The 26,665-nt window shown below is 54.1% G+C and overlaps 2 protein-coding genes and 2 long non-coding RNA genes across 5 annotated transcripts in view; 2 read left to right on the top strand and 2 right to left on the bottom strand.

Annotated features, from left to right (window-relative positions):
- FBH1 (F-box DNA helicase 1) overlaps positions 1-7,196 on the top strand; it is a 37,749-nt gene extending 30,553 nt beyond the window's left edge. For both annotated transcript variants that reach the window (XM_030469517.1, XM_030469516.1), the window contains exons 19-21: positions 2,356-2,462; positions 5,101-5,235; positions 6,606-7,196. In XM_030469517.1, the coding sequence (XP_030325377.1) occupies positions 2,356-2,462; positions 5,101-5,235; positions 6,606-6,725 (362 nt within the window). In that variant the 3' untranslated portion in view covers positions 6,726-7,196. The remainder of the gene's footprint in view (positions 1-2,355; positions 2,463-5,100; positions 5,236-6,605) is intronic.
- Positions 7,197-8,482: 1,286 nt separating this feature from the next.
- On the bottom strand, positions 8,483-10,746 carry LOC115600468. Its single transcript, XR_003988992.1, has 3 exons — positions 10,717-10,746; positions 9,160-9,472; positions 8,483-8,795 (listed from the first exon to the last, which is right to left on the bottom strand). It is a non-coding gene; the product is annotated as an uncharacterized LOC115600468 (long non-coding RNA).
- Positions 10,747-10,748: 2 nt separating this feature from the next.
- Positions 10,749-20,452, bottom strand: IL15RA (interleukin 15 receptor subunit alpha; the record flags this gene model as incomplete). Its single annotated transcript, XM_030469523.1, has 5 exons — positions 20,357-20,452; positions 12,747-12,941; positions 12,561-12,635; positions 11,052-11,081; positions 10,749-10,774 (listed from the first exon to the last, which is right to left on the bottom strand). Coding segments are annotated over exons 1-5 (399 nt in total), but the record flags the coding sequence as incomplete, so codon positions are not given.
- Positions 20,453-24,861: 4,409 nt separating this feature from the next.
- On the top strand, positions 24,862-26,439 carry LOC115600467. The gene is made up of 4 exons (XR_003988991.1): positions 24,862-24,910; positions 25,016-25,061; positions 25,173-25,247; positions 26,365-26,439. It is a non-coding gene; the product is annotated as an uncharacterized LOC115600467 (long non-coding RNA).
- Positions 26,440-26,665: the final 226 nt, after the last annotated feature.

Genomic DNA, 26,665 nt, shown 5'->3' with positions numbered 1-26,665 from the left:
AAGGGGCTCCAGGAAAGCTGGGGAGGGACTTGGGACAAGGGCCTGGAGGGATGGGACCCTGCGAGGGGGAAGGGTTTCCAGCTGGCAGAGGGGAGATGGAGAGGAGATCTTGGGCAGGCAGGGAGGGAGGGAGGGAGAAATAGTTTGGGGTGAGGGTGCTGAGCTTTAGAACCAGGTTGCCCAGGAAAAGAGTCTCTGCCCCATCCCTGGCAGTGTTCAAAGCCAGGTTGGATGGGGCTTGGAGCAATCTGGGAGGGAGGTGTCCCTGCCCATGGCAGGGGGGTTGGAATGAGCTGAGCTTTCAGTTCTCTTCCAAGCCAACCCATTCCAGGATTCTATTTCTTGGGGAGGGAGGGAGGAATTCTTTGGGGTGAGGGTGCTGAGCCCCTGGGTGCCCAGGTTGCCCCCAGAAGCTGTGGCTGCCCCATCCCTGGAAATGTTGAAGGTTGGATGGGGCTTGGAGCCCCCTGGGCTGGTGGGAGGTGTCCCTGCCCATGCAGGGGGTTGGGATTGGATGAGCTTTAAGGTCCCTTCCAACCCAAACCATTCCATGATTCTATGAAAATGTGGTTTTGGGGTCTATCTCCAGCTGAGCTATAAAAGCCCCAAGTGCTGTTCCAGGGAGTGTTTCAGAGCTGCACAAACCAGGGGCATTTGGATCTCCTTGCATCCAGTGTCCATCAGGATGCCCAAAGATGGGAGAACTTCAGTCCTTCCATCAGCTGATTTAAGTGACCCACTTGGGGGGTTCTGACCCTGCAGAAGGGGACAGGGCTGAAAGGACCCAGATGACAGAAACCTGACCCAAGCACAGCCCTCACACAGATTATCCTGGGGATAAATTTCCCAGGATTGCTGTGGCTGCCCCATCCCTGGCAGTGTCTCAGGTCAGGTTGGATGGGGCTTGGAGCCCCCTGGGTTGGTGGGAGGTGTCCCTGCCCATGGAAAGGGTTTGGAATGAGATGATCCTGAAGGTCGCTTCCAACCCAGCCCATTCTGGATCTGGAAGTGGGGAAGCAATGTGAGCTACTGGTGCTTGCCCTCCCAGGCCATGTTTCTCAGTGCCATCAGGTGCCTCTGGCTGTCCCAGGGATTATTGATCTTGTAACTTCCCTCAGAGTGGGACAGGGGCAGGGAAAGGTTCCTGCAATGGAGCTTGGAGCCATCAAGCAGTGGAGAGAGATCCAACTTTGTGAAGATGCTGCTTTCCTTCCAGTGTTGATGTTCCACCCACAGCTGATGCTTTGGAAGAGCTTTTCTCTCCCCAGCAAGCAGAGAGGAGCCTGCAGAGTCAGCCTGGAGACTGAGAAACTCCTCCAATGCTAATTCTGTGTCTGGGAGGTGGGAAAACTGGATTAAGGCTCCAGTCTCTTCGGGGGTGTGGGTTCTGGGGACAGAGTGGTTGGAGAGCAGCCAGGCAGAAAGGGACCTGGGAGTCTGGATTGCCAGGAAGCTGAAGAGGAGCCAGCAGTGTGCCCAGGTGGCCAAGAAGGCCAATGGCATCCTGGGCTGGCTCAGGAACAGCGTGGCCAGCAGGTCCAGGGAAGGGATTCTGCCCCTGTGCTCAGCTCTGGGGAGGCCACAGCTTGAGTCCTGTGTCCAGTTCTGGGCCCCTCAGCTCAGGAAGGAGATTGAGGTGCTGGAGCAGGTCCAAAGGAGGCAACTGGGCTGGTGAAGGGACTGGATCACAGATCCTCTGAGGAGAGGCTGAGGGAGCTGGGGGTGTTGAGGCTGGAGAAGAGGAGGCTCAGGGGAGACCTCATCACTCTCTGCAACTCCCTGAAAGGAGGTTGGAGCCAGGGGGGGGTTGGGCTCTTTTCCCAGGCAACTCTCAGCAAGACAAGAGGGCAGGGTCTCAAGTTGTGCCAGGGGAGGTTTAGGTTGGAGATGAGAAAGAATTTCTTTCTGGAGAGGGTGATCAGGCATTGGAATGGGCTGCCCAGGGAAGTAGTGGATTCTCCGTGTCTGGAGATCTTTCCAAAGAGCCTGGATGTGGCACTGAGTGCCATGGGCTGGGAACTGCAGTGGGAGTGGATCAAGGGTTGGACTCGATGATCTCTGAGGTCCCTTCCAACCCAGCCAATTCTATGATTCTATGAAAACCACACAGCACTGAGCTGCAAGGAATGGGGAGTCTTGGCTTTTCCTGGAAGGTGAAAGGAGTCAGGAGCTACTGGTGGTGTCCAAAGCTGCAGAGCAAATACAGGAGAGCACTGCCCAGTTTTGCTCTGCAAGTTGATGCTGTGCCAGAGGAGCACTGGGTGTTCTACCCAGTATTAATCTGAAGCATCAGAAGAAGGCAGAGCTGTTCATTTTTCTCCTCTAAAGCTACTCCTGATCTTTCCTCCCCTTTAGCCTGGTACCCTGAGGATGAGTGGAACCTTCTCTACGTGGCAGTGACACGAGCAAAGAAATATTTGCTGATGTCCAAGTCCCTGGAGCATCTTTTGGCCCTGGCTGGGGTAAGTACAATCTTTCCAAGGTGAGAAACCCCTCAAGCAAGGTAATTTTGGGCCCTGTTACCTCCAGTTTGTAGCAGGACACCCAGGAGCATGACCTGGATGAGCAGTGACACTCAGTGATGCTGCCTGGGAGGTGAAGCAGCTCCTGAAGCTCCAGAGAGGTGGGGAGGACAAATGCTCAGACAAATTGGTGTCTCCCAAGGGTCTGGAGTCCTGAGGCAGCTCTTCAAGCCCTGACATCTCAGGCAGGATGGGCTCCTCCTGGTTGGAAAAGCCACCAAGAGAGGCAGCACCCACTGCCTGGAAAACTGTCCCATCTCTGATGCTTGTGTTTGGGGTGGGGGTGTTGTAGGAACAGGGAAAAAAGTGTCATAAAGTTCAGTCTGATCCAAAAATACCTTGATTCACAGAATTGCTTGGGTTGGAAAAGACTTTCAAGATCATTAAGGCCAACCTATGGCTTTGAAACCCTTCCAGGGATGGGGACTCCACCCCTGCCCTGGGCAGCCTGGGCCAGGACCTGACAACCCTTTTGGAGCAGAAGTTGTTCCTAATTCCAATCTAAATCCCTCCTGGGCAACTTGAGACCATTTCCTCTTCTTTATTACCTAGGAGCAGAGCCTGAGCCCCCCTGGCTCCAACCTCCAGGGGGTTGCAAAGAGCCTCAAGGTCTCCCCTCAGCCTCCTCTGCTCCAGGATCAACACCTCCAGCTCCTTCAGCCCCTCAGAATATCTCCATCCCCTTCTCCTTGCTCTCCAGACCCTTCCCCATCTTCTCCAGCCCCTTCTCCATCTTCTATAGAACCTTCTCCTTTTTCTCCAACCCCTTCCCCTTTCTCTCCAAGCCTCCTCCTCACTCTCCATCCCATCTCCTTTCTCTCCATCCCCTTCTTCTTGCTCTCCAGACCTTCTCCTTCCTCTCCAACCACTTCTCCATCTTCTCCAGAACCTACTCCTTACTCTCCAGACCTTCTCCTTTCTCTCCAAACCCCTCTCCTTTCTCTCCAAGCCTTCTCCTTACTTTCCAGACTTACTGGAAAATAAGACTTCTCCTTACTCTCCAGTTCCTTCTCCATCTTTTCCAGCCCCTTCTCCATCTTCTCCAAACCCTTCTCCTCACTTTTCATCCCTTCTCCTTGCTCTCCAGCCCCTTCCCCAGCTCCATTCCCTTCTCTGGACACTCTCCAGCCCCTCAATCTCCTTCTGCTCCTCAGGTCTCCAGAACTGACCCCAGGATTGGGGGTGCAGCCTCCCCAGTGCCCAGCACAGGGGGACAATCCCTTCCCTGCTCCTGCTGCCCACCCCACTGCTGATCCCAGCCCTGCACAGTCAGGATGCTGGTGGCCACCTTGGCCACCTGGGAGCATGGACTGTGCCCTGGTTTGTGCTGACAGAGACCAGAATAGCTGAGGTCATATTATTTTTGAGGTCACCTTGCTCTACACTCTGATTTCAAGTTACAGGTTTGCAGAATTTTTTGTTCCAGAGTCCTGGAATTTGCATTTGGGTTTTGTCTTCCACCAGTGCAGATTTTTTGTCTCAGGTTGAGTCCCTCTGCTCTGCCTGCAGTGGTTGCCACCTCCTCACTTCCTTCTTGTCTTCTTGCTGCTGGATTCTGCTTCAAGGAAGGGGATTCTCCTCACCCTCTGCTCTGGGGAGCCCCCCCTGGGGTAAAGCTGTGTCCAGCTCTGGGGTCCCCAGCAGCAGAAGGACACGGAGCTGTTGGAGCCAGTGCAGAGGAGGCCCTGGAGCTGCTGGGAGGGCTGGAGCAGCTCTGCTCTGGAGCCAGGCTGAGAGAGTTGGGGGTGTTGAGGCTGGAGAAGAGAAGGCTGCAATGGGGAGACCTTAGAGCACCTTCCAGTGCCTGAAGGGGCTCCAGGAAAGCTGGGGAGGGACTTGGGACAAGGGCCTGGAGGGATGGGACCCTGCGAGGGGGAAGGGTTTCCAGCTGGGAGAGGGGAGATGGAGAGGAGATCTTGGGCAGGCAGGGAGGGAGGGAGGGAGAAATTGTTTGGGGTGAGGGTGCTGAGCTTTAGAACCAGGTTGCCCAGGAAAAGAGTCTCTGCCCCATCCCTGGCAGTGTTCAAAGCCAGGTTGGATGGGGCTTGGAGCAATCTGGGAGGGAGGTGTCCCTGCCCATGGCAGGGGGGTTGGAATGAGCTGAGCTTTCAGTTCTCTTCCAAGCCAACCCATTCCAGGATTCTCTTTCTTGGGGAGGGAGGGAGGGAGAAATTCTTTGGGGTGAGGGTGCTGAGCCCCTGGGTGCCCAGGTTGCCCCCAGAAGCTGTGGCTGCCCCATCCCTGGCAGTGTCTCAGGTCAGGTTGGATGGGGCTTGGAGCCCCCTGGGCTGGTGGGAGGTGTCCCTGCCCATGCAGGGGTGTGGGAATTGATGATCTTTAAGGTCCCTTCCAACCCAAACCACTCTCTCACTCCATGTTTCATTTCTGTTTTCACCAGGGCTTTTGGTTTGAGGGATTTTTGTTGTTATATTTTCTTTAAAGAAAACCCCAAACCCATCACATTGCACCTCACCCCTCAGAGGGTTAAAAGAATATAAGAAAACCATCACCTCCAGTATCTCAGCTCTCTCTGAGTGATGTTATTCCCTTTTTTTTCTGTCTCCTTGCTGTTTCTTAGGAGCGTTTCCTTCGGGTGGAGCTGATGAGTGAGGCAGCCAAGGATGGGGCTGCTGCCTCTTGTTCTGTGCCTCAGTGCATGAAACCTCTGGAGGCCAAGTCCAGCCTGGTGGTGAAGAAGCTGCCTTTGGCTCATGTATGTCCCACCCATGGGCCTTGGAGATTCTCTTTAGAAGCAGGAGCCTTTACCAGGCACCCTCTGGCTGGTGGCTTTGGGGGTGGTTGTGCACTGGGACTGTCCTGGAAGCTTCCATGGGATTGTCCCAAATCACAGACTCCTTCTGGTTGGGAAAGACCTTTAAAATCCTGGAATCCAACCATAAACCCAGCTCTGCTGAGTCCAGCACTAACCCATGGCCCTCAGCACCACATCTCCAGGGCTTTTAAACACCTCCAGGAATGGGGACTCCACCACCTCCCTGGGCAGCCTGGCCCAGTGTTTAATCACCCTTTTGGGGAAGGAATTTCTTCTCATCTCCAATCCAAACCCCTCCTGGCACAGTTTGGGGCCATCAATCCATTGCTGGCTCTCACACAGAGCAGCTCTTCAGGAACCCTGGCTGGTTCCTAACTGCAGGTGACTTCCCAAGAGGAAAATTCCAGTTGCTGTAGCAATCCACTCAAGCCTTAATCTCTCTTCAGAGAGTAATTGTGGTCTCAAGGTGGGACCAGGCTGGGTTTTGGGTTTTCTTTGTGTCACATCCCATATTTACCCCTTGGAGCCTCTGTGAGGCTGTAGAACATCTCTCTGGGGTTGGAGTTCCTTGGGTTTGATCCCATTTTCTGGCTCAGGGATTGATCCTTGCCCAGAGCTGTGGATAAGGCCAAGGTTCCTTAGTGCTGAGAATGTTTGGGTTGGAAGGGACCTCAAAGTTCATCCAGTTCCAACCCCCTGCATGGGCAGGGACACCTCCCACCAGCCCAGGCTGCTCCAAGCCCCATCCAACCTGACCTGAGACACTGCCAGGGATGGGGCAGCCACAGCTTCTGGGGGCAACCTGGGTACCCAGGGGCTCAGCACCCTCACCCCAAAGAATTTCTCCCTCCCTCCCCAAGAAATAGAATCCTGGAATGGGTTGGCTTGGAAGAGAACTGAAAGCTCAGCTCATTCCAACCTCCCTGCCATGGGCAGGGACACCTCCCACCAGCCCCAGGGTTTTCCAAGCCCCATCCAACCTGGACTTCAACACTTCCAGCTTCTCTGGACAACCTGTTCCAGGGTTTGGGAAGCACCCAGTAAATCTGCTGGAGCTCAAAAAGAAAGAGGAGATGGCTCTGAGCCATCAGCAAGGGGAACACAAACACCAAGAAGGGACAAAGCATCCAAGACCCCCCCAAGGAGCAGCTCTAAATCTGTCCCATAAGGGCTTTCCCTGCAAGGGAGGTGGCAGGAGATGCTTTGGCTTCATCCTTGTTCTCTTCCCTGGATGGGAGAGGTTTGTGGCCAAGGTTGGAATCCTTCCTGCAGCTTTTCTCTCCTCTGACATCTCTCTTTTTCCCCCGCAGAGCAATGGCAGCAGGGATGAAGGTGGCTTCCTCTGCCACTCCTGCACACAGCAGCTCTTTGGCTCTCTGACACCACTCACCTCTTTCCCAGAGCTTCAGGAAGAGCCCATCCATCCCTAACCAAACCTCCTTCCAACTCCTCTGAACCCTCGAGTCATTCTGAGTGTGGGACAAAGCTTCTTCTCACATCCCAGCTCCAAAATCAGGTGAATATTGGAGCAGATTTCACACCAGCTCCTCCCCACCCCAAGAAGAACCCTTCAGGCTCTTCTCAAGGTCTGAGACCTTTTCTCCAGCCCAAGAGCTGCCCAGCATGGTCTGCTCTGCACCAGCACACAGAACATGAACTCTGAACTGCATCAGACAGGACAGTGGGGTTTTTTGGGGGGGAATTCTCCCCCCATGAGCTCTGTCACCAGGAAAACACCTTCCTGAGTTGCCAGGCCGTCCCTGCCCTTCCCATCCTGTCACCTCAATGAAATCCTCCTGGAAGAAGAGGGAAGTGATGCCAAGAAGTACCCAAAGAAAGTCTTTATTCCTAGAAAAGGGTCTTTTTTCCTGGAACCTGTTTGAATGGAAACAAAAACAAAAACAGGGCTCAAGGAGGAATTCATTCATCTCTTCCAGATGAAATAATTTTCTGGGAACACTGAGGGGTTTTCCCAGCCTCTGCTTCCTTTCTCCAAGCTTCAAATCATGAGGGAAAAAGAGAGGAATGAAGAACCACCTTGGTGTGGTTTCAGTCCCAAATCAGAGACAGAGAGAGAACGTTTTTCATCCTGAAATAAAAATTTCTTACATTAAAAAAGAAGAAAAAACCTTTCATGCTTTCTTTTTTTCACTCCTCTCTTACCACCTCCTCTTGGGGTGGGTTTATTCCCCATCCATCCCAGCTCCTGCAGATCCTGTGGATGGTGCCTTCTCCAGCTGAAGATCCCACAGCTCCTTTCTGCCTGGAGATGAAAACTGGAAGTGGTTTTGGAAGAGAGCAGCTCTTGGACTTGGGCCCAGAGCCTTGAGCTGTTCCTGCTCCTGAGTCCTCTTGCTTCCTGTGGTCAGGAATTGGGTGACAGCAGCTTCTCTGCCTTCCCTTTCCCTTTCAAAGCACCAACTCCAGGAGGCTTTTCCCTGCTCTGCTCCACCCCATCGTGGGGAGAAATCCACCCAAGGCTTGGACACTGGGCAAAGTGGAGCAGGGAGGTTGGACCAGGCACCTCCAGTGATCCCTTTCCATCCTCAGCTCTTTTCCAACCATCCTGGGGGATGTTGGGAGAGGAAAGTGCTGCTGGGGAAGGGTTTGGTCCATCACACATCCAAAGAGCTGCTGCTTCCTCCAGCTCTTGACAGTCCCAAGGGGTGGCACAACCAGGAGGAAAAGACACAGCAGCAAGGGACAGCATCATCCTGCTTGGAAAAGAACTCCCAAACTCACCAAATCCAAACATTAACCCAACTTTACCAAATCTGCTGCTAAACCATGGCCCTCCAGGGCTGGTGATTCACCCACCACCCTGGGCCAGTGCTCAATCACCCTTTTGGTGAAGAAATTCTTCTCAAATTCAACCTAAACCTCCCCTGGTGCAATTCTAATCCCATCCCTTGTTCCTTGGGCCAAAAGCCCAACACCCCCTTGGCTCCAGCCTCCTTTCAGGGAGTTGTAAAGCATGAGAAGGTTTCTCCTTCTCTCCTACTACAGGTTTCCAGCTCAAAATCCCTTTGCCAGCCCTGACCTTGCTGTCACCCTTTGCCTCCAGGGGATGGCACTGCCACTGAGATGGATTCCACCCCATCCCACCTCCCCTTTATCCCCTCTGTCCCCATCACCATCCTGGCTGCTGAGATGTCCAAGCAGACACAAAACCACCAGCTCTGTGGGGTTCTTTTATGTACAACATTTACAGATTTATACATCAAATGGTGTCAGGCTAAAGCTGCCTCTTCGTGGCAAGGGAGAAAGGAGTGGATCACAACTGATGATGGATGGAAAACACTCCCAGGAAAATATTTCCAAGGGGGTGTGATCACCTTTTGGTCTTTGGGAGGGTCTGTAGGGGAATCCCTCCTGCTTGGGAGCTGGCAGGAACCTGGGGTCAGCACCAAAAAAGCCTCTGAAAGGTCCTTGAGCTGCATCCGAGCTCCATCCCTGGTGCTGTCCCCCCATGACTGTGACTGGGGCTCACTGGTGAGCAGCTGGAAGAGAGCAGGAAGGGGGTTGGGATGTGGTGGAGGGATGGTCAGCTGGGTCCTGCTCTCACCAGCTCCCACGGGGCCAGTTTCTGGGGTTTGGGGTCATTTGGGGACAAAGTGGCTCCAACCAGGGAAGGAGGTGGCATCCACCTGGTCCTTGCTCATGGTCATGGAATGGGTGTTACTTGGGATAGCTTCCCCCCCAGCACCCCAATCCCATTCCCTGCACCCCAAATACCCTCTGCTGGGGGCAGGGACCTCCCAGCCCACCCCTTGACAGCACACACTGGGTCACCTCCTCCAAATCTGAGCTCCCAAGACAGGATGGGACCACCACTCCCACACCACCTTGAGGACACCCACCCACCTTTGAGTGCTGGAGCCATTTCATCCATGAGAATCACTTCTCCAGGCTGAGAAGGAGCATCCAGGTGTCCCTGGGGTGAGGATGCTCCATGGGCAGCTGAGGACCAGGACGTGCTCTGCTTCCAGCCCTCAGGGATGTCTCTGCCTTTCCATCCCAGCCCCCAGCACCCTCCAGCCTGGTGGCTGCATCCAGGTGCCTGGTGCTGGGTGCTCAGCCCACGGGGAAGGTGCTGGGTGGCAACATCTCATTGCCAGCAGCAGGAACCACCATGGGGATGGCTGTCACTGCCACCTCATAGCCCTGCCCTGGGTGTCTGGGGAGGGGAGAAGAGAGGAAAAGTCACCAGCACCAAAACGCCCTTCCCCAGCTTTCAGAATCCCAGCACCCTTTGGGTTGGAAGAGACCTTTAGGATAAATAACTCCCAACTAAGGCCACCCCCACCCCATGTCCCCCATCCCCACCCCATGTCCCCCATCCCCACCCCATCTCCCTCATCCCGACATCCCCAGGCTCTGAAACCCCTCCAGGGATGATGGGGACTCCAGCCCTGCCCTGGGCAGCCTGGGCCAGGCCCTGACAACCCTTTCCAGGGAGAAATTCTTCCCCAGCTCCAACCTAAACCTCCCCTGCCACAACTTGAGTTGTGCCAAAAGTTCCTCTTCTCCCATCCCTTGTTCCTTGGGAGCAGAGCCCGACCCCCCCTGGCTCCAACCTCCTCTCAGGGGGTTGCAGAGAGCCAGAAGGTCTCCCCTCAGCCTCCTCTGCTCCAGGATCAACAACCCCAGGTCCTCAGCTGCTCCTCACAACTTGTCCAGAACCTTCTCCTTGCTCTCCAACCTTTCTCTATCTTTTCCAGCTCCTTCTCCATCCCCTCCTCCTCACTCTCCATCCCCTTCTCCTTGCTCTCCAGACCCTTCTCCATCTTCTCCAAACCCTTCTCCTTTCTCTCCAAGCCTTCTCCTTACTTTCCAGGCCTCCTCCTTGCTCTCCAAACCTTCTCCTCTCCCTCCAGCCCCTTCTCCATCTTCTATAGAACCTCCTCCTTACTCTCTAAACCTCCTTACTCTCCAACCCCTTCTCCTCACTCCATCCCCTCTTCCTTGCTCTCCAGCCCCTCCTCCTTCCTCTCCAAACCTTCTCCTTTCTCTCCAACCCCTTCTCCATCTTCTCCAGACCCTCCCCCATACTCTCCATCCCTTCTCCTTGCTCTCCATCCCCTTCCCCAGCTCCATTCCCTTCTCTGGACACTCTCCAGCCCCTCAATCTCCTTCTGCTCCTCAGGTCCCCAGAACTGACCCCAGGATTGGGGGTGCAGCCTCCCCAGTGCCCAGCACAGGGGGACAATCCCTGCCCTGCTCCTGCTGCCCACCCCACTGCTGATCCCAGTCCATCCCAGTCAGGATCCTGGTGGCCACCTTGGCCACCTGCTGGTTCCCCGTGTCCATTTCCAGGACATTTCCATTTCCTGTCCCATTTCCACCCCTCCCAGGTCCTGGCTGAGCCCAAGGACAACTCATGACAGGGGTGGGGATCCTGCTGGTGCTCAGCACACTCACATTTTCATCCTCCAGCAGCAGAAAGCCACCACAACAGTGACCACCAGCACCAGGAGCACTGGGGAGAGACACGAGTGGCCCATGAGCATCTCCCAAGAGACAGCCAAGGGCCAAGCTCAAACAAAAATCTCTACAAAGAGCCCAGAACTCTTTCTGCATCTTCACAAGGTGCCCTCCCCACCCCAGGAAGAAATTTGGGTGTTCCCTCCTTCCTCCCTTGAGCAGGTATTGCCCTTGACCTCCAACAACCCTTGGGAGGGACTTTTTAAGGTAAGAAATCAAGAAAACAGCCCCTGCTTGACAAAATCAGTATTTTTCAGCCCAGCCAAGCTTACCAATGGAAGAGGCCACGGTCTGGATGGAAACTGGAAAAGAAAAGTGGAGTTTTTTAGATGAAAAGCCAAAAAAAGGGTGAGGGAACTTCACTAGAAAGGAGGTTGGAGAGTAAGGAGGTGAAGGAGAAGGAGGAGGAGGAGGAGGAGAAGGAGAAGGAGAAGGAGAAGGAGAAGGAGAAGGAGAAGGAGAAGGAGAAGGAGAAGGAGAAGGAGAAGGAGAAGGAGAAGGAGAAGGAGAAGGAGAAGGAGAAGGAGAAGGAGAAGGAGAAGGAGAAGGAGAAGGAGAAGGAGAAGGAGAAGGAGAAGGAGAAGGAGAAGGAGAAGGAGAAGAAGGAGAAGAGGCTTTGTTGGCTGCAACACACCCCAGGGGGTTACCTGCCCCCCAGAGGCATCCTGACCTGCAGAGTACTCTGTGGGGACAGTGGGCAGTGGGGTTGTCCCCAAAGGTGTCCCCAGGGGTGTCCCTTCTCCCCATGTGGATGTCCCCAGGGGTGGGTGCATCTCTGGCAGTGTGGAGGTCTCTGTTGAGCACCCCTTGGTCTGTGGTAGAGTGGGTGATGGCCCAGGAGCTCCTGGCAGCCCAGGTGGAGAGGGGCTGAAGGTTGGGTTGGTGTTGGTGGTTCCTGCTGGGGGACACTGGGTTGAAGAGAAGGACTTGCGGGTGTGGGGTGAGGAGAAGCTCAAGAGAGGCATCAAACCCCCCATGTCCTGGGCTGCATCCCCAGCAGTGTGAGCAGCAGGGCCAGGGAGGGGATTGTCCCCCTCTGCTCCGCTCTGGGGAGACCCCCCTGGGGTAAAGCTGTGTCCAGCTCTGGGGTCCCCAGCAGCAGAAGGACACGGAGCTGTTGGAGCCAGTGCAGAGGAGGCCCTGGAGCTGCTGGGAGGGCTGGAGCAGCTCTGCTCTGGAGCCAGGCTGAGAGAGTTGGGGGTGTTGAGGCTGGAGAAGAGAAGGCTGCAATGGGGAGACCTTAGAGCACCTTCCAGTGCCTGAAGGGGCTCCAGGAAAGCTGGGGAGGGACTTGGGACAAGGGCCTGGAGGGATGGGACCCTGCGAGGGGGAAGGGTTTCCAGCTGCAAGAGGGGAGATGGAGAGGAGATCTTGGGCAGGCAGGGAGGGAGGGAGGGAGGGAGAAATTGTTTGGGGTGAGGGTGCTGAGCCCTTGGGTGCCCAGGTTGCCCCCAGAAGCTGTGGCTGCCCCATCCCTGGCAGTGTCTCAGGTCAGGTTGGATGGGGCTTGGAGCACCCTGGGCTGGTGGGAGGTGTCCCTGCCCATGGAAAGGGTTTGGAATGAGCTGATCTTTAAGGTCCCTCCCAGCCCAACCCATTCCCTCACCTGATGAATTGATTGATGGAATTTACAGGAGGAGGGGCAGCCAGGGACACCTCCCACAGGACCAGGTTGCTCAGAGTTTGCTTCCCACACCACCATGGTTGTGGTTTTGATGTCCCCACCGTCACCACAACCCCAACCCCACTCCCCCCATGGGCTGCATTTGCCCCTTCCTCACCTTTTTGGGTCGTCTCAGCACTTGGTGTCTCCGGGTGCTCCTGGGTGGGGTTTTGGGGTGGAAAACTTGGGTCTCCTTCAAGAAAACACAACAGGGAGACAGCATCAAGAGCAGCCCCCACCCCACATCCCCCTCCCCTGATGGAGCTTCCATCCCTCATCCCCGTGGATCCAGGAGGGGCCTTACGGATGCATTGGAGCATGGGGGGGGTCCAGGCTGGTTGTGTGGAGCCCTGGGGGAGGACACACTGGATGAGGTTGGAGGTCCCAGCTTTCCTCTTGTAGCCCGGGTTGCAGGTGTAGCGCAGGAGGGTGTTGAGCTGAGTGGTGTTGCCCACCTGGATGTGGGCATTGGGCACCTCCTTGGGCTGGCTGCATCCTGCTGGAGGGAGAGGTTGGGGGGAAAAAAAATAATAATAAAAAATGATGAAGGGAATAAAGAGGTGAAGATCATCCCAGGGAGATGAGGAACCTGGAGATCCAGCTCGCTGGGCTGAAGGACAACCCTGGGGGACACATTGTACCAGGGGGTGGGAATGGGGGGGTTGGTGCTGCCATCCAACTAAATCCAGGCTGTAGAAAGTCAGTGGTGAGGTGGCTGGGGCTGCCCACAGGGGATGGAGAAGGAGAAAGCTCCAATTCCACCACATTTGCAGAAGCTCTGTTGGCCAACCAAGACTTCTTGCAGGATTTCCCCTCCCTGCAGTCACCATCCCCCCCTTTTTATTTATTTTTTTTTTAATTCTTGCTTTCCATGAAGAAGTCCAAGTGGTGCTTGAGTCCTCCAACCACTTCCAGGTTTTTTTCCCCACCAGAGGTGGCTGAAATCTTCAGCACGAGGTGGTGATGGGGGATGAGTTAAAGCTCTTCTGAAGCCCAGGAGGCCTCTCTGCTTCCTTCGAGGTCTTGCCTTGAGGTTGGTGTTGCAAGAGGCTGTCACAATTCCACTCCTTTTTCCAGTGCAATGGAGAAAGTTGTTTCGTTGCCCCTGGGGTTGTTCCTGCACCCAGATCCTTCCTGATCCCTCAGCTCCTCACCTGAGATGCTGTGGGGAGCTGATGCTCCAGCACAGGGATGCTCAGGGGGATAAAGCAACATCCAAGCAAGGTGGAGAAATCCACAGCCAGGATGGAGCAAAAGGCACATTGAGGATGGGATGGAACAATCCATGGATGGGATGGGATGGATGGACAGGTTGGAGGGATCATAGAATCACAGGATAACTCAGGTTGGAAGGGACCTCTCAAGGTCACCCAGTCCAACCCCTGCAGTCAGCAGGGACACCCCCAACCAGATCAGGATGCTCAGAGACTCCTCAATCCTTGGATATCCGCAGGGATGAGGCCTCAAACACATCCCTGGGCAACCTGGTTTTGTTCCACCCCCCTCCAAGTAAAGAACTTGTTCCTGACATCCCCTCTAAACCTATTTTTCTGTAATTTAAAACCATTACCCCTTTTCCTATCACCATGGTTGGATGCATGGATGGGAGGTATGGACAGGATGGAGCAATCCATGGATGGGATGTGTGGGGGACTCAGGGGTGGGGGTGTCCCAGAAGCTCCAGGTGAGCCCTCAGTGTGTGCTTACAGCCCAGAAACCAAGCAGGTCCTGGGCTGCATCAAAAGCAGCAGAGACAGAAAGTCAAGGGAGGGGATTCTCCCCCTCTGCTCTGCTCTGCTGAGACCCCACCTGGAGCTCTGTGTCCAGTTGTGGAGATTCCCAAAAAAAAGGCATGGAGCTCTTGGAGATGATCAGAGGTTGGAGCAGCTCTGCTCTGGAGCCAGGCTGAGAGAGTTGGGGGTGTTGAGGCTGGAGAAGAGAAGGCTGCAATGGGGAGACCTTAGAGCACCTTCCAGTGCCTGAAGGGGCTCCAGGAAAGCTGGGGAGGGACTTGGGACAAGGGCCTGGAGGGATGGGACCCTGCGAGGGGGAAGGGTTTCCAGCTGCAAGAGGGGAGATGGAGAGGAGATCTTGGGCAGGCAGGGAGGGAGAAATTGTTTGGGGTGAGGGTGCTGAGCTTTAGAACCAGGTTGCCCAGGAAAAGAGTCTCTGCCCCATCCCTGGCAGTGTTCAAAGCCAGGTTGGATGGGGCTTGGAGCAATCTGGGAGGGAGGTGTCCCTGCCCATGGCAGGGGGGTTGGAATGAGCTGAGCTTTCAGTTCTCTTCCAAGCCAACCCATTCCAGGATTCTCTTTCTTGGGAAGGAAGGGAGGGAGAAATGGTTTGGGGTGAGGGTGCTGAGCCCCTGGGTGCCCAGGTTGCCCCCAGAAGCTGTGGCTGCCCCATCCCTGGAGGTGTTGAAGGTTGGATAGGGCTTGGAGCAGAAGGACACAGAGCTCCTGGAAGGTGTCCAGAGCAGAGCCACTCAAATGCTCAGAGGGCTGAGCACCTCCCTGGGAAGCCAGGCTGAGGGCTTGGGGTTGTTCAGCCTGGAGAAGAGGAGGCTCCCAGGTGAGCTTAGAGCAACCTTCCAATATCTGAAGGGGCTCCAAGAAAGCTGGGGGAGGGCTTTGGACACGGGGGGGTAGGGAGAGGAGAAGGGAAATGGGTTAAAACTTGGAGAGAAAGGGGAGATTGAGGTTGGAGATGGGGAGGAAATTCTTGACTTTGAGGGTGGGGAGAGCCTGGCCCAGGTTGTCCAAGGAAGTTGTGGCTGCCCCATCCCTGGCAGTGTCTCAGGTCAGGTTGGATGGGGCTTGGAGCAGCCTGGGCTGGTGGGAGGGGTCCCTGCCCATGCAGGGGGTTGGGACTGGATGAGCTTTGAGGTCCCTTCCAACCCAAACCATTCCAGGATTCCAGGACTCTCTCCAAGGGCAATGCTGCCCCCTGTGTGTGGAGGCACCTGGGGAAAAAAAATCCAAATACAAACCTGAAAAAAACAACAAAAAAAGCAAAAAGCAAAATGAAGGTTTTGGGTTTTTCTGGTTACCCAGGAAGGAATTCCAGTCCTCAGCTTGGTGAGGGTTGGGCTGGAAAATGATGGGTGGAAAAGAAGAAGGAGGGATGAGGGAGGGAGGGGGGAAGCAAAGAAGAAGAAACCAGAAAACATCAGAGCAAAAAAAAAAGTGGAGGAAAGAGGAGAAATCTCAGGGGATGGTGATGGGCAAGGGGGGGGAGGAGTGATCAGAACCACCCAGCTCCAGAAGAGAAATAAATATGGAGGAGTGTCCTGGTTTGGGCCAGGATAAAGGTGGTTTTCTGTTTCTGTACTTTTGCTTTTAGCTAAGTCCCTTGTAAGTAGTCTCTCTGAAATTAACAGCAAGTTTCTCATGCAGTGTGTGTGCTTTTAGGACTGATAACACTTGATGTTTAGAGTTACTGCTAGAGACTGGTGTGCAGAGCCAAGGACACAGAGGCCCCACCTGAACCCTCCTTTAGGGAGAAACGGACAAGATAGATGCCAGAATTGACCAAACAGAGTATTCCATCCCATATACGTCACACTCAGTATAAATTTGAGGCATCACGAGGGCCGAGCCAGATCTTTTCCTGATTTCCCTGCTTCCCTTCCTTCACCCGGCATCCTGGAAGGATCCTGTCTGTTCATCTGCCTGTGGTCCTGATCCGTGCCAGCCCATATCTGTGTGTTCCTGCCTCCAGTTCCCGACTGCTGCCGACTCCAGGATTCCAGCCTGGACTTTCCCAGGGCTGCCCTGCAGCCTCAGTGGTGACGTGAGAGTTATTGGGGGAAAGGAGGGAGGAATGTGGTATCCATTTTCCTGTATATTTGTATATATTTAGTAATTTTACCTATTTATCATTACTGTTTCATTAAAGTTGTGTAGTTTAGTTTCCAACCCATCAGTCTCTCTCCCTTATTCTCTCTCCTCTGCCTTCACCTGGAGAGAGAGATTAATAGAGAGCGTCTGTTATTCGGTTTAATTGCCGGGTCAGTGTTAAACCGTGACAAGGAGTCATCAGAAACATCAAACCCCAGAGAGTAAATAAATAGAGAGATAAAAAGTAATTTAGAATAAATATTAAAAAATTAAAAATAAACAAATATATATAAAATATTCTATGTTTTATATATATTTTATACCTAAATATATATTTAGATATTTATATAGGTATTTTATATATTTATTTATATTTATATATTTATATATAAAGATATATTTATATATTATATTATTATATATTATTATATATAATATATAATATATATTATATACATATTATCTATATTTATATAAAAACATACATTATATATAAATATATTAATATATATTATAATTATTAATTATATTATTTAATTATATAATTATATCTGTATTAATATTTAATTATATAATTATATTATTAATATTTAATCATATGATTATTACAATATATTAATATATTATTATACATAATATAATTATATATACTTTATATAATATATTATATATTATAATATATATTAATATATTTATATCTATAATATGTTTTTATATAAATATATATAAAAATAAATGAGAATAAATAAAATAAATCTGCAACTAAGTCAAAATAAATTAAAAAATAAAAATAAGAATGGATAAACCTATAAATAAATCACTAAATAGGAATTAATTAAATAAAGACGAGATTAATTAAAGGCAAGAATTACCTTTAAAAATCGATATTAATTTTTAAAAATTAACCAGAAATAAAGTAAAATTGAAAATAAATAAATAAGTAAATAAAAAAACCATAAAATAAAGATGTGGTCAAAGAAATAAAGAATGAAAATAAATAAAAGTTCAACGAATAAATAATAAAAAACTATTTTTAATTAATAAATAAAATTAAAAAATTAAAAAAATAAATAGAAATCATTAAAATTAATTGGAAATAAAATAAAACCCCACCACTAAATCACAGCCTGAGCCACTCCTCACACTCTGCTGCGCCGGGCCGGGCCACAGGAGGTGGTGCCGGTTCCGACCCACGGGAGGGCAGCAGCTCCTCAGCTCCCCCGGGACGGTTCCCTACCCGTCCCCGCGGGTTCCTCCTCTTCCCAAACCCGAACCCGAACCCCAAACCTGAACCCGAACCCCAAACCCGAACCCAAACCCCCAATCCGTGCCCCGCGGCACCGCCGCTCCCTGAGCTCCATCGGAACCGGGAGGTTCTGGGGCTGCTCCGAGCTCTGCTCCTCGCCCCGTTTCCCGCTCCTCTCCCTCCCGAACCCTTCCCGATTCCCGCGGTTTTCCCCAATTCCCGGAGGGATCGGGGGGATCGGGAGCTGCCGGCTGCTCCTCGCTGAGCCCGGAGGGACGTTTGGTCCCCAAGGTGGGAAAGTGACACGAGGGGACATCCCAGGGTTGGTGACATTCCTGGTCTGATCTGACATTCCTGGACTGGTGACAATCTCCTGTCTGGGTGACTTTCCCAGTTTGGTGACTTTCCCAGTTTGGTGACATTCCTGGGTTGGTGTCATTCCTGTTCTGATCTGACATTCCTGTTCTGATGTGACATCCCAGGTTTGGTGACGTTCCTGGGGTGGTGACATTCCAGGTTTGGTGGCATTCCTGTTCTGATGTGACATTCCTGGTTTGATGACATTCCTGGATTGATGGCATTCCAAGTTTGGTGACATTCCTGTTTTGGTGGCATTCCTGTTTTGGTGACATTCCTGTTTTGGTGACATTCCTGTTTTGGTGGCATTCCAGGTTTGGTGACATTCCAGGTTTGGTGACATTCCTGTTTGGGTGACATTCCTGAGTTGGTGCCATTCCTGGTTGGGTGCCATTCCTGTTCTGATCTGATATTCCTGTTTTGGTGACATTCCAAGTTTGGTGGCATTCCTGGGCTGGTGCCATTCCTGATGTGATGACCTTTCTGTTCTGATGTGACATTCCTGGTTTGATGACATTCCTGGATTGGTGGCATTCCAAGTTTGGTGACATTCCTGGCTGGATGCCATTCCTGTTCTGATCTGATATTCCTGTTTTGGTGGCATTCCTGGATTGGTGACATTCCTGGATTGGTGACATTTCTGGTCTGATGTGACATTCCTGGTTTGGTGGTGACATTCTTGTTTTGGTGGCATTCCAGGTTTGGTGACATTCGTGTTTGGGTGACATTCCAGGTTTGGTGACGTTCCTGTTCTGACCTGACATTCCTGTTTTGGTGACATTCCTGTTTTGGTGACATTCCAGGTTTGGTGGCATTCCTGGGCCGGTGCCATTCCTGATGTGATGACCTTTCTGGTCTGATGTGACATTCCTGGGTTGGTGACATTCCTGGATTGGTGTCATTCCTGTTCTGATGTGACATCCCAGGTTTGGTGGCATTCCAGGTTTGGTGACATTCCTGGGGTGGTGACATTCCAGGTTTGGTGGCATTCCTGTTCTGACCTGACATTCCTGTTCTGATGGGACATTCCTGGATTGGTGGCATTCCAAGTTTGGTGACATTCCTGTTCTGATGTGACATCCCAGGTTTGGTGACATTCCTGGATTGGTGACATTTCTGGTCTGATGTGACATTCCAGGTTTGGTGACATTCCAGGTTTGGTGACCACAGTCCCGTGGAGCCCCCAGGTGTTGCAGCTCCTGTGGGTCCATCTCACAGACCCCACAGATCCCCCCTGGGTGCAGGTGGGGACATTGGGGACAGGGAGGGGGCACCCAGGGGGGGTGCAAAGGGAATGGAAGGACAGAGTGTGGGCACCCCAGGGAACAGCCCTGGAACCCCAGGAATGCGGTGGGCATCCCAAAGAGTATCCTGGGCACCCCAGGGATGGGATGGACACCCCAAGGAGTATCCTGGGAACCCCTGGAAATGGGGTGGGCACCCTAAGGAGTATCCCAGGAACTCCCACGTGCGGTGTGGACACCCTAAGGAGTATGCCGGGAACTCCCAGGTGCAGTGTGGACACCCCAGGGAGTATCCTGGGTACCCCTGGAAATGGGGTGGGCACCCTAAGGAGTATCCCAGGCACCCCAGGGATGGGATGGATACCCCAAGGAATATCCTTGGCACCCTGTGGATGGGGTGGACACCCCAAGAAACAGCCCGGGCACCCCAGGGAGGGGATGAGCACCTCAAAGAGTATCCTTGGCACTCTGGGGATGGGGTGGACACCCTAAGGAGCAGCCTGGGCACCCCGAGGTCCAGTGTGGACACCCTAAGGAGTATCCCAGGCACCTGGAAATGGGGTGGGCACCCTAAGGAGTATCCCGAGCACCCTGTGGATGGGATGGATACCCCAAGGAGTATCCCGGGCACCCCAGGGATGGGATGGATACCCCAAGGAGTATTCTTGGCACCCTGGAGATGGGGTGGATACCCCAAGGAATATCCTTGGCACCCTGTGGATGGGGTGGGCACCCTAAGGAGTATCCCGAGCACCCTGTGGATGGGATGGATACCCCAAGGAGTATCCCGGCCACCCCAGGGATGGGATGGACACCCCAGGGAGAATCCTGGGTACCCCTGGAAATGGGGTGGGCACCCCAAGGAGTATCCTGGGAACTCCCAGGTGCAGTGTGGACACCCCAAGGAGTATCCCAGGCCCCCCAGGGATGGGATGGACACCCTAAGGAGTATCCTTGGCACCGTGTGGATGGGGTGGAGACCCTAAGGAGCAGCCCAGGCACCCCGAGGTCCAGTGTGGACACCCTAAGGAGTATCCTTGGCACCCCCAGGTGCAGTGTGGGCACCCTAAGGAGTATCCCGGGCACCCCAGGGATGGGATGAGCACCCCAAGGAGTATCCCGGGCACCCTGTGGATGGGATGGAGACCCCGAGGAGTTTCCCGGGCACCCCGGGAAGGTTTCGGGGACGGCGGCCGCGGTTCGGGGTGCCGAGAGGCTCGGTTCTTACCGGTGTCGGCGGCGGCCCGGGGCAGCGGAACGGGGCCGGTACCGAAGAGCAGGAGCAGCAGCCGCCACGCCATGGACCGGGGGCCGGGGCTGGAGCCGGGGGAGGGGGCTCAGGGCTCCCGGGGGGGCTCCGCGGAGTGGCCCCGCAGCCCCCCGCCGCTACCCGCGGCCATGCCCGCTCTGCCGCCCTCCCCCTGCCTTTCGGTTTCGCTTTCGGAACCGGGGAGGGGGGGGGGAACGGAACGGGGAGGGGAAGAACCGCCCTGCCGGGATGGGGGGGTCGGGGTGGGAACGCAGGGAAGGGGGGGGGATCCATCCCCCCACCCATCCCCACCTTGGGGAGGGGGTCGGTACGCGAGGGGGGGGTGGGATATTCCGGGGGGGGGAGATAGGGGTGGGGGTGTAATAGCGGGGGATGGGATGGGATGGGATGGGATGGATGGGATGGGATGGGATGGGATGGGATGGGGGCATACATGGGGGGGGATGCAATAATGGGATGGACGGAGGGAGGAGAAATGGAGGGGTGGGGGGTGGATATCTGGGGGGATGCAATAACGAGATGGGGGATGCTAGGGGGGGGGGAATATCGGGGTGGGGGTGTAATACCGGGGGATGGGATGGGATGGGATGGGATGGGATGGGGGGATATTTGGGGGGGATGCAGTGCAGATGGGGGGAGGAGAAATAGAGGGGTAGGGGGGGGGGGGAATACCTGGGGGGGTGCAATAACGAGATGGGGGATACTCGGGGCGGGGGGGGTTTAATATCGGGGTGGGGGTGTAATACCGGGGGATGGGATGGGGGGATGGGATGGGGGGGGGGGGATGCAATAATGGGATGGACGTGGGGAGGAGAGATAGAGGGGTGGGGGGGCGGATACTTGAGGGGGTGCAATAACGAGATGGGGGATGCTAGGGGGGGGGGAATATCGGGGTGGGGGTGTAATACTGGGGGAAGAAGGGGGAGCTGAGATACCTGATGGGGGGGGGGATGATCCAATAGTGGGGGGGATGCAATTGTGGGGTGCATGTAATACTGGGGGGATGCAATAATGGGGGGGATGCAATAGTGGGGTGGATGCAATAATGAGGTGGATGCAGTATGGGGGGGGGTGCAATAATGGGGGGATGCAATACTGGGGGGATGCAACACTGGGGGGGATGCAATAGTGGGGGGATGCAATAGTGGGGGGATGCAATAATGGGGGGGGATGCAGTAGTGGGGGGGGATGCAATAATCGGGAGGATGCAACACTGGGGGGGATGCAATAATGGGGGGGGATGCAATAAGGGGGGGGGATGCAACACTGGGGGGGATGCAACACTGGGGGGGATGCAATAATGGGGGGGATGCAGTAGTGGGGGGGATGCAATAATGGGGAGGATGCAATAGTGGGGGGATGCAATAATGGGGAGGATGCAATAGTGGGGGGATGCAGTAAGGAGGGGGATGCAATAGTGGGGGGGATGCAGTAAGGAGGGGGATGCAATAGTGGGGGGGATGCAACACTGGGGGGGGATGCAATAATGAGGGGGATGCAATAATGGGGGGATGCAATAGTGGGGGGGATGCAATAATGGGGGGGTGCAACACTGGGGGGGGTGCAATAGTGGGGGGGATGCAATAATGGGGGGATGCAACACTGGGGGGCATGCAATAGTGGGGGGGATGCAATAAGGGGGGGGATGCAACAATGGGGGGGATGCAATAGTGGGGTGGATGCAATGGGGGGGGATGCAAAAATGAGGGGGATGCAACACTGGGGGGGGGGGTTTCAATACTGGGGGGCCCAGGGTGGTGCAATACCAGGGGAAGCAAGGGGCAGGGGGGTTGCAGATATCTGGGAGGGGGTGCAGTACTGAGGGAGCTGGGGGGGGGATGCAATCCTGGGGGTAGAAGGAGGGGGTGAGATACCAGAGGTAGAAGGGGGTGATGTGGATGTGCAAATCCCCCCCCCCCTCCAGGTCTCCCTCCCCTCAACATTGGGTGGGATTCCCCTTCCCTGGGTCCACCACCAACCTGGGTGAAGTCAGGTGTGGGTTGGGCAACCACCATCCCTCAAGCTTTGGGGACAAAAGTGACAATTTCTGACCTCCTGCCAACCCAGCACATCCCAAGGTGCCTGAGGAGCAGTGGAGCAGAGTGTTGGTCCACCCCTTCCAAGTTATCCCACTTCATCCTGGGAAGAGTTTAGGTGATGGATCATGTCCATGCACAGACTGGAGAGTTGGGCTGAGACCTGGACAGACTGGAGAGTTGGGATGATCCCAACAGGATGAGGTTCAACATTCCAAGGGCCAGGTCCTGCACTTTGGCCACAACAGCCCCATGGGGAGCTCCAGGCTGGGCACAGAGTGGCAGAAAGGGACCTGGGAGTCTGGATTGCCAGGAAGCTGAACAGGAGCCAGCAGTGTGCCCAGGTGGCCAAGAAGGCCAATGGCATCCTGGGCTGTATCAGAAACAGCATCACCAGCAGGTCCAGGGAAGGGATTCTGCCCCTGTGCTCAGCCCTGGGGAGGCCACAGCTTGAGTCCTGTGTCCAGTTCTGGGCCCCTCAGCTCAGGAAGGAGATTGGGGTGCTGGAGCAGGTCCAGAGAAGAGCAAGGAGGCTGTGAAGGGATCCAGCAGAATTCCTGTGGGGAAGGGCTGAGGGAGCTGGGGGTGTTGAGGCTGGAGAAGAGGAGGCTCAGGGGAGACCTCATCACTCTCTGCAACTCCCTGAAAGGAGGTTGGAGCCAGGGGGGGGGTTGGGCTCTTTTCCCAGGCAACTCTCAGCAAGACAAGAGGGCAGGGTCTCAAGTTGTGCCAGGGGAGGTTTAGGTTGGAGATGAGAAAGAATTTCTTTCTGGAGAGGGTGATCAGGCATTGGAATGGGCTGCCCAGGGAAGTAGTGGATTCTCCGTGTCTGGAGCTATTTCCAAAGAGCCTGGATGTGGCACTGAGTGCCATGGGCTGGGAACTGCAGTGGGAGTGGATCAAGGGTTGGACTTGATGATCTCTGAGGTCCCTTCCAACCCAGCCCATTCTATGATTCTATGATTCTATGATTTTATGTCCAGGCAGCCCAATGCACCTGCCCCTGGCTGCAGCCCACAGAGGGGGATGACAGAATTTACCAGAAATCCAAAATCTTTCAAGTTTTGGGCACGTGCAGCTGGTGGAAAGCACCAGAACATTGAATCTGAATGGGGTCAAAATAAAAAAGTATCTGGCAAAAGTCACTTACCACAAAACCACTGAAGTGCTGACTGGTTTGGGTTGGAAGGGACCTTAAGGATCTCATTCCAAACCCCACAGGCAGTGTGAAACATTCCCACATGGATTCATGGCATGATGGTGAATCAGGAGGATGAGATGTGACCTTTCCAAGGCTTAGGGGACCAGGAAAAAAGAAACCCACAGTTCCTGTACCCTAAAAAAAGCTCCAGAGGGTATCCTGCTGTGCATGTGTGGAATCCAAGAGTAAGGAAAGGGGAAACTGAGGCAGATGGCTGACTTCATCCAATGACCACCAGATGGGGGGCAAAAAGACCCCCAGAAATAAAGTGGACATGTGCCTTTGAAGACACAGCTCTTCCAAATTAACCCAGCCTATTCCTAGAATAGTCATGATTATATATTAGAAGAGTTGGACTGGGTGACCTTGAGAGGTCCCTTCCAACCTGAATTATCCTGTGATTCTCTGATTCCTCCAACCTGTCCATCCATCCCATCTCATCCATGGATTGTTCCATCCCATCCTCAATGTGCCTTTTGCTCCATCCTGGCTGTGGATTTCTCCACCTTGCTTGGATGTTGCTTTATCCCCCTGAGCATCCCTGTGCTGGAGCATCAGCTCCCCACAGCATCTCAGGTGGGGAGCTGAGGGATCAGGAAGGATCTGGGTGCAGGAACAACCCCGGGGGCAACCAAACAACTTTCTCCATTGGACTGGAAAAAGGAGTGGAATTGTGACAGCCTCTTGCAACACCAACCTCAAGGCAAGACCTCGAAGGAAGCAGAGAGGACTGCTGGGATTCAGAAGAGCTTTAACTCATCCCCCATCACCACCTCATGCTGAAGATTTCAGCCACCTCTGGTGGGGAAAAAAACCTGGGAAGTGGTTGGAGGACTCAAGCACCACTTGGGCATTTTCATGGAAAGCAAGAATTAAAAAAAAATAAATAAAAAGGGGGGGGATGGTGACTGCAGGGAGGGGAAATCCTGCAAGAAGTCTTGGTTGGCCAACAGAGCTTCTGCAAATGTGATGGAATTGGAGCTTTCTCCTTCTCCATCCCCTGTGGGCAGCCCCAGCCACCTCACCACTGACTTTCAACAGCCTGGATTTAGTTGGATGGCAGCACCAACCCCCCCATTCCCACCCCCTGGTACAATGTGTCCCCCAGGGTTGTCCTTCAGCCCAGTGAGCTGGACCTCCAGGTTCCTCATCTCCCTGGGATGATCTTCACCTCTTTATTCCCTTCATCATTTTTTATTATTATTTTTTTCCCCCCAACCTCTCCCTCCAGCAGGATGCAGCCAGCCCAAGGAGGTGCCCAATGCCCACATCCAGGTGGGCAACACCACTCAGCTCAACACCCTCCTGCGCTACACCTGCAACCCGGGCTACAAGAGGAAAGCTGGGACCTCCAACCTCATCCAGTGTGTCCTCCTCCAGGGCTCCACACAACCAGCCTGGACCCCCCCCATGCTCCAATGCATCCGTAAGGCCCCTCCTGGATCCACGGGGATGAGGGATGGAAGCTCCATCAGGGGAGGGGGATGTGGGGTGGGGGCTGCTCTTGATGCTGTCTCCCTGTTGTGTTTTCTTGAAGGAGACCCAAGTTTTCCACCCCAAAACCCCACCCAGGAGCACCCGGAGACACCAAGTGCTGAGACGACCCAAAAAGGTGAGGAAGGGGCAAATGCAGCCCATGGGGGGAGTGGGGTTGGGGTTGTGGTGACCATGGGGACATCAAAACCACAACCATGGTGGTGTGGGAAGCAAACTCTGAGCAACCTGGTCCTGTGGGAGGTGTCCCTGGCTGCCCCTCCTCCTGTAAATCCATCAATCAATTCATCAGGTGAGAGAATGGGTTGGGTTGGGAGGGACCTTAAAGATCAGCTCATTCCAAACCCTTTCCATGGGCAGGGACACCTCCCACCAGCCCAGGGTGCTCCAAGCCCCATCCAACCTGACCTGAGACACTGCCAGGGATGGGGTAGCCACAGCTTCTGGGGGCAACCTGGGCACCCAGGGGCTCAGCACCCTCACCCCAAAGAATTTCTCCCTCCCTCCCTCCCTCCCTCCCCAAGAAATAGAATCCTGGAATGGGTTGGGCTGGAAGAGAACTGAAAGCTCAGCTGATTCCAACCCCCCTGCCATGGGCAGGGACACCTCCCTCCCAGATTGCTCCAAGCCCCATCCAACCTGGCTTTGAACACTGCCAGGGATGGGGCAGAGACTCTTTTCCTGGGCAACCTGGTTCTAAAGCTCAGCACCCTCACCCCAAACAATTTCTCCCTCCCTCCCTCCCTGCCTGCCCAAGATCTCCTCTCCATCTCCCCTCTTGCAGCTGGAAACCCTTCCCCCTCGCAGGGTCCCATCCTTCCAGGCCCTTGTCCCAAGTCCCTCCCCAGCTTTCCTGGAGCCCCTTCAGGCACTGGAAGGTGCTCTAAGGTCTCCCCATTGCAGCCTTCTCTTCTCCAGCCTCAACACCCCCAACTCTCTCAGCCTGGCTCCAGAGCAGAGCTGCTCCAGCCCTCCCAGCAGCTCCAGGGCCTCCTCTGCACTGGCTCCAACAGCTCCGTGTCCTTCTGCTGCTGGGGACCCCAGAGCTGGACACAGCTTTACCCCAGGGGGGTCTCCCCAGAGCGGAGCAGAGGGGGACAATCCCCTCCCTGGCCCTGCTGCTCACACTGCTGGGGATGCAGCCCAGGACATGGGGGGTTTGATGCCTCTCTTGAGCTTCTCCTCACCCCACACCCCCATAAGGATAATGATGATAATTGTTGTTATCATCTCAGACTCTTCTAACAGCTCTTCTAAACAAGACCTCTCTGAGAAAAGAGTGAAACCCTGAGAAGAATGAGAACACACACAAGGATCCCAACCAGAAACATTCAGGGCCACAGAGGTGAAAATGCTGAACCAGCTGCAGAGCAGTGAAGGGAGAGCCCAGCCTGGCAGGGGTTGGTGTTGGGGAGTTTAATCTCCCTCACAATCTTTAATCTGTGTACTCTGGTTGGACTGGGACTGGTTGGGCTCACGTGATGAGCAACCAGGAGGTTAGAGTTCACAGCCAGCTTACACAAGGTGTAACTTGGG

This window comes from Calypte anna, chromosome 1, assembly GCF_003957555.1.
Source record: "Calypte anna isolate BGI_N300 chromosome 1, bCalAnn1_v1.p, whole genome shotgun sequence".
Lineage (NCBI taxonomy): Eukaryota > Metazoa > Chordata > Aves > Apodiformes > Trochilidae > Calypte > Calypte anna.
The sequence above is the reverse complement of the archived record's forward strand: the minus strand, read 5'-3'. Positions and strand labels throughout refer to the sequence as shown.